The sequence below is a fragment of the Quercus lobata genome, chromosome 7 (genome assembly GCF_001633185.2).
Source record: "Quercus lobata isolate SW786 chromosome 7, ValleyOak3.0 Primary Assembly, whole genome shotgun sequence".
Taxonomy (NCBI): domain Eukaryota; kingdom Viridiplantae; phylum Streptophyta; class Magnoliopsida; order Fagales; family Fagaceae; genus Quercus; species Quercus lobata.
Window position 1 is genome coordinate 35,810,070 of NC_044910.1, and position 10,982 is coordinate 35,821,051.

The 10,982-nt window shown below is 34.6% G+C and overlaps 2 protein-coding genes across 3 annotated transcripts; both read left to right on the top strand.

Moving 5' to 3' along the window:
* The first annotated feature begins 570 nt into the window (after positions 1-570).
* On the top strand, positions 571-4,349 carry LOC115952882 (mitochondrial inner membrane protease subunit 2). 2 transcript variants are annotated; one of them, XM_031070215.1, is made up of 5 exons: positions 571-723; positions 1,079-1,280; positions 1,372-1,444; positions 3,385-3,556; positions 4,067-4,349. In XM_031070215.1, the coding sequence occupies exons 2-5, from the start codon at positions 1,127-1,129 to the stop codon at positions 4,175-4,177; spliced, it is 510 nt and encodes a 169-aa protein (XP_030926075.1). In that variant the 5' UTR covers positions 571-723; positions 1,079-1,126; the 3' UTR covers positions 4,178-4,349. The 2 variants fall into 2 exon arrangements, with proteins under 2 accessions (XP_030926075.1, XP_030926074.1); XM_031070214.1 differs by having other exon boundaries at positions 571-715.
* Positions 4,350-7,543: 3,194 nt separating this feature from the next.
* LOC115952883 (protein yippee-like) lies at positions 7,544-10,608 on the top strand. Its single transcript, XM_031070216.1, has 5 exons — positions 7,544-8,017; positions 9,360-9,403; positions 10,017-10,125; positions 10,235-10,290; positions 10,361-10,608. The coding sequence occupies exons 1-5, from the start codon at positions 7,922-7,924 to the stop codon at positions 10,443-10,445; spliced, it is 390 nt and encodes a 129-aa protein (XP_030926076.1). The 5' UTR covers positions 7,544-7,921; the 3' UTR covers positions 10,446-10,608.
* The last annotated feature ends 374 nt before the right edge of the window (positions 10,609-10,982 follow it).

The window sequence follows — 10,982 nt, forward strand, 5'->3', positions numbered from 1 at the left end:
TAAGAAATCAAGTACGACAGATTAATCTTTCTTCTTTTATTGATCAAGCATTAATATTATTTCCTTTTTTTTAATTGTTTTTATTAACTCGTTTCTGCCGCATTTATATCATTGTATTATTTCCTCCTTTACTAAGAAAATGATTTAAAATTTTTTTTGTTTTTGGCTAATAGTAAGCATATTCTTTTTATTTTTGTCATATTACCTACCTGCCATATCTTTTTTGTAACAGTATCCTCTATCGTGGGCACGTGTCCAAGGTCCCAACAAAGAGGTTCTAACTTGTGCATAAGTTGGCTTGAGGTGTGTTGCAGTCAAGCCAGTCCCGACTCTCCTATCTTAAAACCATTGGGCCATAGTGTGGAAGGAGACAATCCAGCCTAGAGTTGCAAAAAAAAGGCCCACCACACATATTTTAACAGACCATTTTAGAAAAATTTTAATATCACTCATTAGAAAATATTTTTTTGTTAAATTAATAAATTTTTATTTTTTCATAAAAATTTTGAAAAAATAAGTTTATAAAAATCAATGAACTTACTTCCGCTAACATTTTTTCATAAAAAAAAAGAAAAAGGACAAACTCGGAAACCCCCCTCGACTCCTCACCCAACATTCTCACTCGCGGCAACATATTATATCAGCTTACTCTCTGTTGGAGCTTTCGCAGCTACAGCACTGTCTGGATCACCCCAAACACCTCGTTCTCCTTCAAGTATGGCGGTATTGCTTTTTTATTTATCATTTTTAATTTTCCCATCAGAGAATGGTTTATTTTTTGGCTTGGGTTTGCTGAGCACTAAAATTATGAACATTATTTGCATTTGCTTTCAACTTTTATCAAATGGGTATTCGTAGTTTGGCTGTTCATTGAGTGTTGCTCTTGCTTTTGAGGCATGCAAATATCACAGGTGCATGCTGTTGTGGATATTTACTATTGCCTACAAGCTGTTTGTTAAAATGCGTTCATGGGTATTGATCAGTTTCTTGTCAATAGCTATGTTTGTTGTAGACTTGTTGTTGATGAGCTATCTGAATTACTTAGTTCTTGTGCTGAATAACCTGATGGTTGTTACAGATGGTTCCATTTTGCTCCTGATATATTTATTTGTATTGAAACTTTGGAATGGGAACTCAAAGTCTTTTGTGGAATTCTGTGAAGAAGTTTTTAACCTGTGGGCTCATTGGCCTTACTATTTCTGATCGGTATGCAAGTATTGTTCCAGTGCGAGGTGCTTCTATGTCTCCCACGTTTAATCCTCGAGCCAGAAATTTTACGGGTACATTTCTTGAAAGATAAGAATCGAACAATGTGCTGTGCCATAAAAAGAGTGAATTTTGTTGTTTGACTATGTATGTGTTTGGTTGCAGATGACTATGTTTTGGTGGAGAAGTTTTGCCTTAAAAAGTACGAGTTTTCACACGGCGATGTGGTAGTTTTCTGGTAATTTGTTGTTCCTCTGGTGTTGTTTAAGTAGCTCTCTTTCTCCACTGGCTCTAAGCACATGCAAAGGCTTAGCACCAACATTGTCTAATATTAAGAGTATGTTTGTGATTCGTTTATTTTGCTGAAACTGAAAACTTTTTGCTGAAAGTACCATAGATAAAGGTAAAAGTTAGCTGAAATAATACATTGAAACGTATGAATAGTATCAAAAAGTGCAGTGAAACCCATGAATAGTACCAAAAATAAACTGAATGCTAAAATAAATGGGCTTTTTAATCTGGTGCCAAACGCACACTAAATAAATAAATTTAAAAAAAAAACATTCTAATGTGTTTGAATATGCTAGTGCTAGAAGTTTTTGTATTATACATATCAATGAAGAGAAAGTTGTGATAACCTAGATTTTGTGATAATGTTGAGAAATGCTGCCAAGCCCTCTCTCTGATTGGCTCTCCATTCAGCATTCTGGATTAACACTTGACTATAAAATATGAGGGGGAAATAGGTTTGTAAAAGAGTGTATGTTGACAAAACTATTCGAGTAAATTTGTAGTTGGATTGGGTAGAAATGACCATGTTCTTTGCACAGGCTTCTTGAAATATTTTAGTTTGATCTCATTTTTCTTCCCCTATGAAATTCGATTTTGTTAAATCTAGGAGTTCATAGAGTGACTGAAAATAGAGCGAAATAGATAATTAATTTAGGTAGATGATAGTTAGTGAAGAGTGGAATGTGGGATTTGAGGTAAGTGTTGGCTTTTAAGTTTTGAGTTAACAAAAAGAGGGGGGTGGGGGGTTGGGCAAGTACAGATGGTTATACCTTCTGCGTAAGTTCCTGAACAACATAACTAGCAGTGCACTGTTGTCCAGGATTAACCAAAGTAGATTTGGTTGTCTGGAATTAACATATTCCTAGTCATTTGAGTTTGATTTCAAAGAAACCTAATTCCTGATTGCATCAAGCAATCCAACCCTTTAAATGGTGGTGATACCAATTGACTGAAAAAAAAAAAAATTGTGACAAACTTATTCAAGCTCCAACCGTACTTTGCAGATATGCTAATAGATCTCTGACAACTGCTACTTGGGAGACATCTCTGTTTTCCTCCAGAAAAGCTGGCTACATAAATTTGGGGTTTGTACACTTTAATTTCATGTCTTTGGTGTTCTAGAGAAAATGTACTCTCGTTAAGTTTATGCTTTGGGTAGGCTTAAGGGTTGTAGTAAGCTAAAGCCAAACTGAGCTTTGGGATGATAGTCTGTCAACTAAAAGTTTTTCATAGGTAAAATGAATTTGAGTTTTAGATAACCATTTACTAATCCTGGTTAAGTTGCCATGACTTGGCTTGTTTAGTGGATCAAACCACATTCAAACCTGATCCACAGCTGAGCTTTATTGTTTTGATTACAATTAACTAGGGTATAACTCCTAGTAATTCAGTTGATTGAGCTAATTGATTATTATAAATAATTTTTAAAAGTGTTAGTGAGTCCTTGCTATTCCCATTTTTGTGACCAGTCTGAGTTGATATTAGGTTTGGTTGTGCTTGAGTTGACTAGCTAAAGAAACGAGCCTCAAGTCAAAGTTTGAGCATGGCTTGATTTGTCGATGACAAGCAGCCTATTCTCAAGTAGAGCACTGAGCTGCACTGGACTGATTTGGTCAGCGGCCTAGGTATTTCTTAATCTCATCTGAGTTGCATGCATCCCAATCTTTGACTTACATCTTGGGCCCTGACCAATATTGGGTGTCACTATGCTTTAATGTTTATACATATGGTGTTTTGTTTTCCTTCTCATATGATTATATTGAGTATTGACCATATGTAACTGACTAAGTATACAAAAGGTATGATGATTCATTTGTTATTGTTTTTTTTAGTTAATCTTTGATGCCAACATTTCAGTCTGATAATATTAGTTACAACCTTCTGCAGCTCCCCGAGTAATCACAAGGAGAAACACATAAAGAGAATAATTGCCTTACCAGGAGACTGGATTGGAGCTACTCATAATTCTCATGATGATGTGTTGAAGGTTCCCAAAGGACATTGCTGGGTAGAGGGTGATAATTCAGCTTCTAGCATGGATTCCAGATCTTTTGGCCCGGTAAGTTGCCCTTTCCACTGTTCTTTTTTTTTTAGTTTGTTTGAATAAGATAGTATCTGAAAGTTTAATATGGAAAAAGAACCCCCCCCCCCCCTCCCTCTCTCCAAACAAAAAAAATATTAAGTGTTGTGACTGTGGCCAAAATTATATTGGTTCAGTTGCCAGATGATGCAGAATTTTAAGCACTTGGCTGCAGATAGTTAAATTTTCTATTTATTTTCTCAGGAAATTACTCTCTACTTGTGGTGAAAACTTTGTGATGATTTTGGTAAACATAGTCAGTTCACATTGTCAGCACAAAATTTATGAATTAGTATCATAACTACTCTACTAAACACCAATAAACATTTGTTTCTAAATGATACACTTCTGGAACGAGCTTTTGTGTGCAAGGAAATTAAGTTATGTGTCTGCTATATCTGTTCATTCATGGCACTTTGAAGTGTATATAGTCTTTCTCACTTCACCTCCTAAGCACTTTGCCTAACTTGTGCATGCTTTTATTGGCAGATTCCTCTTGGTTTAGTTAAAGGAAGGGTGACCCACGTCGTGTGGCCTCCTCAGAGAATAGGTTTAGTCGAGAGAGTATTTCCTCAAGAAAGAGTTTCTTCTTTTAAGTAGTATTTCAACTGGATTATTTTGCAAGGGATAACAATTTTGTACTTTTCTTGATTAATTTCCTCTTGGGCATTTGCCCAGGCAGTAAAAATTTTTATTGGATTCCATCTTGTCAATGATTGTTGATCTATAAGTTAGGCCCTTACAGTGTGAGCTATGTTGGGCTTTGCCTCCATTTTTTTGGGGGGGTATTTTTGAAGTTATATATACATTCTTAAAAATTCACAAACGCAAAGAGGAGTACATGACTAGATTTGGCCTTTTGGGGCTAAGATGGTCAACATGTTCAGTTGAGATGTGTTTGGGTCAATGTAAAATGGTTTCAGTGTAAAACAATTTCAGCCGAAAATGTTTTTGGGAAAGGAAAATATTTTTGGGTATTTGGTTGCATTCCAAAAAATATGTTGGAAAATATTTTCATGTGTTTGTTTTTGTTCTCGAAAATGCTCTAAAAAACATGTTTTCTACCCATTTCTCACATTTTCTCAGCTTCCAAACACGTATTATAATAAAAATCCCAATATATAAACCCAAAAAAAAAAAAAAAAACGAAAATCTCAATTGCACAAACCCAACACTAGATCGAGAGAGAGAGAGAGAGAGAGAGAGAGATCGAGAGAGAGAGAGGGTTAAGGCAACGGTGGTGAGATCTGAGAAAGACAGAAGCAGTGACAGCGAGCTTGATAGAGAAAGAGAGAGGCAACGACGATAAGATCAGTGGCGAGATCTAAAGGCCCTGTCGATGTAGAGGTGGTCCGATCCAGTCGCGGTGGTTGTTGTTAATGGGTGGGTGGTCAGGGTGGTTCGATCAGTTTGTTTGTGGGTGGGTCACGGTGGAGCAATGGTGAGTGATGACGACTACGATCTAGTGAGAGGAGGCATGAACCTGTGATGGAGCCACAGGTAAGCTCTCTTTCTCTCTCGATTCGAGTAGGTTGAAAATGGGTGTAAGTGGTTTGAAGGTAAAATAGAAGTGTAAACTATTTTACACTCCAGGGGTTGTTATTTTACAGTCCACAAAAATCATTTTCCGTTTGACTAAATTTTTCGGCCAATCCAAACACTCTCCATGGTGTAAAATATTTTTCATATTCTTTTTATAGCCAAAACAAACATAGCCTAACTTTTGCTTTCATTTATTTTGTATGAAACCCACCTAATTGGTGGCGAAACTGATGAGGATGGGTGTCTTAAAGTGCATAAATATGTCCCTTCTATCAATTCAGTTCACCAATTATTGTAGTTGATGTTGGTGTTTTCTCCTTCCCCAATAAGGGTATTTTAGTGGAAGGTGAGGTACTATCACTATCAGAAATCTTATAGAGCAAAACTTGCCTACTAAGGTACCACCAAAGCCTTGTTGGGTAAGAATTCTGTCCTTCTGCCTTTTTTGTTTTTTGTTTTTATTTTTTGCTGGCCTTCATGAATGATTTTTTTAATGAATTAAGATCATAATAACAAGAAGTCAACAACAACTACAGCAATCAGGAATTTTAGGGAGAGGTTTTCTGTCCGGAAATGTTGGTGACCATTTTTTTTTTTCACATTTTAAGTCGGAAAGTTGTAATCGGAGAGAAACATTACTTACACGGGTTAACCATTGACATTAATTTTGATGTATATTTTTTCTTAATAATTTGATAATTATAACTTATAATAAAAAAAGGTACAATTTGAATCTTAGATATTATAAAAATATCAAAAGTTGTCAATCAATTAAACTACAAAATTCTTTAACAATTTTATTATATACTAATTGCTGCACAAAATGTGAACACTTTATGAAAAAATTTATGGTATTTGACATTATTTTCATCAGCTCATTTGGCCTGCTTTACTGGCAATCAATAACTTGATGGCAAATCATTAATCACAGACTGTCAGCTACTATGCCAATTAAAAGCATTATTAGGGTCTGTTTGGATTGAGTTTATTTTTGCTGAAATTGAAAACTGAAACTGAAAACACTGTAACAAAATATTTTTTAAATGTGTAAATAGTTCCGTGGGACCCATTTTTAATAAAAAAGTTACTGAAAAGTGGAATTTATGGGTCCGTAAACAGTGCACGAATCACTGTTTATCATCGAAAAGTCAACATTTGTTGTTACTATTCATGTAACAGTACATGAACAGTAACCACATCACTTTGAAACGCGTGAAAACAAAGAAAAAAAAAAAAAAAGGACGTGTTTACTGCGTTCACTGCAGCGTGGGTCCCATGCCCAAAACGCAAACGCTGAACATAGTAAAACGTCCAAACCAAACTGGCACTTAGTGCATCTCCTCAACACCCCCCCCCCCCCCCCCAAAAAGTTTAATTTACCATTCGTAATAATATAAGACCTCGCACAATACCATGCAATGACAAAAAATTAACTTTGAAAAAAAAAAAAACTAAAAAAGTATTTTGACAAAGGAAAAAAAAAAACAAAAAAAAAAAGTGATTTTTTAAAAAAAGTGCTACGAGTTATGTACAATTTTTTTTAGGCAGAGAGTGGGGATGGGAAATATGGGATTAGAATCACTTTTTTTAAAAAATAAAATAAAATATTAGAAAATTTTATTAATAGTAGTTATTAATCATGATATATCAGCGGCTATAGTAGGCAACTAGGCATAAAATATGGAGGTAAGTCCTCCAGCCAAACGGACTATCATTTTGTTTTGTTCTGTTGAGAAATAAGATGTAAATTTCATGAAAGAGGAGTCAAATTGGTTTGAATTTCGGAATTGAAGTGTGAAAGAACATTTTTCGTCTACACCTAGACACATGTGACATGTTTGGTATGTTTAGCAAAATTATGAGCTTAAACAGCAAATTACATTACAAGATTTTTTTAAACAAAATTTTAATATTACAAGTTACAACAGCTAAACAAAGTGTGTCCCTAGTCATGCCGGCCTCTTTTAAAATGAGTAATGTTTTTTTTTTTTTTTTTTTTTTTACAAGATAGAATTTCTACTCTAGTCTAATCTAAGTGTATATATGTGTGAAACTCCCTCTTAGAGACTTGAACTTCGATCCTTACCCCCCACACCTCACAAGTATATACTTGTGGAGTGTTGTGGAGTAACCACCATACCAAGGGTGTGCGGTAGTTTTAAAATGAGTAATGTTAAAAACGCATAAAATGACACAATTATGTACCACAAATCGCCACGTAGCGAGTTAGTAGAAGTGTTCCCACATAACCCACCATCACATCTCTACTATTTACAATTTTTTATATAGCGAGTTATGGTATAAAATTGTGACATTTTATGTGTCTTTAACGTGCTTCTTTAAAATTGATAAAGCCGAATATCCGGTCCAAATAATTAACTCCGTAAATAAATTATATATATATATATATATATATATATATAAGTGGAGGGGCATACCTAAAACATCATCGGTACAATAAAACGATTCGATTGCTTTCTAGCTGTGTGTGTAACTGCTGATAAAGATCAACAAAAATTTAAAAAATAAAAACCCAATTTGCGTTTTTATCCTAGATAAAACTTTTTTCTGCAACAAGAACAAATCTGCATTGTGGTAACCCATCTTGTTGATTTATATTTTCTGCTGATTTTCATGAACTTTGTTCCATTCTGCTTTATGGGTTTGCTTAGTTTGGTCTCTTTTTTCACTTATTTTGTCTGACATGGAGATCGGTTTTCGGTGGCTATAAAGGGAAAGAAAGGGAGAGAGAGAGAGAGAGAGAGATTGTTTGATTGCGGGGTGTGTGTGAGGGAAAGAAAGATGGGAAGGCTTTTTGTGATCACTCTTGAAGGAAGCATCTATAGCTGCAAGCACTGCAGGACACACCTTGCTCTTTCTGATGATATCGTTTCTAAGGTTTTCGTTTCATTTCCTTCTTCCCCATTGTTGATTGATCTCTTTGCTCTCTTTTTCTGGATATTATTTAAGTTATAATGTAATGTTGCATGATGCATTGTTAATTTGTTATGTTTTGTTCATGTGTGACTTTCTTGTGTTAAGATTTTTGTCTACAACGTAAAAGGAAGACCCTTTAGGCCTTTACTGATAAAATCTATTACAAGATTTAATTTAATTTTTTAAATAAGGAAGAATAGAAACAGGGAAGGCTCATTATGAATAACAAAAAAAGGGAGACCTTGATTTAGAGTAATTTGGGGACTTTGTATTGATAATAAGTTTTTGCTTTCTTTTAATTTTTATAATATGTATTTCAAGTATTAAAAGAGGACATAACATATCAATTAAGAATGTAACAGAGAGAGGACCAAAAAAAAAAAAAATGTAACAGAGTATGAATTTTGGATAGTGAAAAAGAATATATGTGGATCCATAACCAGCTTAAAATTTTGGGACTTAGGATTGGTTGTTGTTGTAGTGTTCCAAGTTGTGCTTCTTAGTACCATACGTGTTTTAATGTATGAGGAATTGAAAAGTGCCCAGTGATTTTATTGTGTTTTCCATGTCATACTTTGTTATGTTCAAATCTGTTGAGTGGACTGCTGAAGGTTTGCAGTGGAATGCTTAATGTTGATTTTCTCACCTTACCTCATAAATGATACATACTGCGTAATTTTCACTTTGACATTGTGTAAGAATGGTCTATCTGTATGTATAATGATCATTTTATTTAGAACCTTGACAGGTAAGGCCAATGTGGATACTGTCAACCTTTGACATCTTTAATTGCCACTGGGAAATTTGGTTACCTAATTGTCCTTAGAAATGTTCCTTGTTTAACTTTGATCAATTTTAAGTCCAGAAATAGATTATAGAGACCGGTCTATTAAATTAATAGTGTCTGTTTTAGCTTCTTTTAATTGGATTGTTTCAGATTGTAAAGCATTTATTTATATTATTTTATTTTATTTCTTTTAAAGTACTTTGACTATGTTTATTAAAACATAGCTATCAACATACCCATAATTTTTCTTCTTAAAGGCCAAATTCAAGTCTTCTGATTATGCCATCATCAGAGACCTGGGGCTTCTCTGGCTAAATTTGTTAGTCATGCTTATGATAAAATAATCAGTCTAATTATGATAATGAAAGTGACCTTTGGGAGTGACTACTGGTAGCATCTTGTCTTTCTTCAACTTGGTGTGTTGATTCCCTCTTCTTTATTATGTTTCAGCACCCAAATTATATCTGAAATGATGCAACATGCAGATACTCTAACCCTTTGTTTTCCTGTATACAGTCTTTCCATTGCAGGCATGGAAAGGCTTATCTCTTTGATAAAGTGTAAGCTTTACTACTCATTGGGAATATTTAAGATATTTTTAAAAAATTTATTACTAGCTAGTATTAAGCCCATAAGTACGGGTGGTAACATCTCTTTTTATGCACACAATTCTACTATTATGAATTATCTGATAATATCTGAATATGGTACGATATTGATCAATGTTGTGCTTTGTGCATGCTTGCACGATTCATATAGTACATGTACTTGTCAGTTTTAATCATTCTCAATGTGGTATAAACTCCATAGAAAATCTGGTTATATTGTTCTGAGAGGCTACTGAATGAGCACATGTCATTGAATTTCCAAAATGTTTCTCATCAATCGTCCTAGTAATTGGGAAAAAATTGCTGCAAAAACAGCATGTTAGAAGTAGCCAAAGGGGTTCTTCATTCTCATCAACGAATTGAAAACCTTGCCTGTGGCCTGTGGGAAAGCTTTACCATTGTGTTTTCTCTTTATATTTGAGCACCACCCTATGCTTGACCAATTGAGAAGATGGTAGATCCCATCATCTCTTGCATTCTAGGCAGGCTCATTGATAGCAATGTCATTTGGAAATTTTACATGCGAATGCTTCAAGTAACATTTTGCTTTCCAAATGCATGACAGCGTAAATGTCACACTTGGAGAGAAAGAAGAGCGCATGATGATTACTGGATTGCACACTGTTGTTGACATTTTTTGTGTTGGATGTTGCTCAATTGTGGGTTGGAAATATGTAAGATCTGTTTTCAAAATTTATGGCTTGTAATTTTTGTTCTTTATTCATCACTCGTGAACACAGTTTTTCAATGGTTTCTCTTTAAGTTTTGCTACTCATTTTTCAGGAGGCTGCACATGAGAAAACCCAGAAGTACAAGGAAGGAAAATTTATCCTGGAGAGGTAATTGATTACTGATGTTTGTGGTTGCACTTTTAACATTTGAAGTGATGTGAATTTTATTGTTGAGTAGGTTTAAGGTGTTGGGTCCTGATGGGAGCAACTACTCGTCACCTCAAGAAGCTATATTTGGTAGTAGTGATGCTGATGATGCCTGACTAGCCATTCAATATGGAATTGATAGACTGTTTTAATTGTACATTCTATGCACTCTATGTTCTTTGGTTGGGTCTGAAAACCGAGTTCATAATGTTAGTCTCTTCACTGTTATGGACCATTTTTGCAGATAGTATAATAACAATGCACTTTCTCTGATTTAAATTTTTGTTGGTATAGAATCTTTTTTATAGCTTTGCATATAATGTGGATAATTGCTGGGTTCTATGTCCAATTTACCGTTCACAAATGTTTTTCTGGTCGAACACAACCAGGCTTGGAACTCATTATTTTTGCTTTCTCTTACAAAGGCTGCACATTGAGCCGGGCAATGGCCGGGGAAACTCAAAGGTAGTTCAGAAAAACTATCTTTGAGCCGGAGCCAGTATCCCATTGAACTCATTTTGCTTGAATTTGCTAATTTATTTGATTGGTAATGTTTGTGGTCCGATAATAAAGTAAATGTATGATGCCTGTATACCCAGAAAAAATAAAATAAAATAAATAAATCATTTATTTCTTATTCATTTGTTGGTTAA

What these genes read in the sequence shown, in the direction of transcription:
- LOC115952882 (XM_031070215.1), top strand. Translation starts at nt 1,127, where the DNA reads ATGGGAACTCAAAGTCTTTTGTGGAATTCTGTGAAGAAGTTTTTAACC. An exon ending in TCGAGCCAGAAATTTTACGG is followed by an intron (nt 1,281 to 1,371) that starts GTACATTTCTTG and finishes GTTTGGTTGCAG; the next exon opens with ATGACTATGTTTTGGTGGAG. An exon ending in ATTCCAGATCTTTTGGCCCG is followed by an intron (nt 3,557 to 4,066) that starts GTAAGTTGCCCT and finishes TTTTATTGGCAG; the next exon opens with ATTCCTCTTGGTTTAGTTAA.
- LOC115952883 (XM_031070216.1), top strand. Translation starts at nt 7,922, where the DNA reads ATGGGAAGGCTTTTTGTGATCACTCTTGAAGGAAGCATCTATAGCTGC. An exon ending in CTGATGATATCGTTTCTAAG is followed by an intron (nt 8,018 to 9,359) that starts GTTTTCGTTTCA and finishes TCCTGTATACAG; the next exon opens with TCTTTCCATTGCAGGCATGG. An exon ending in GCTTATCTCTTTGATAAAGT is followed by an intron (nt 9,404 to 10,016) that starts GTAAGCTTTACT and finishes AATGCATGACAG; the next exon opens with CGTAAATGTCACACTTGGAG.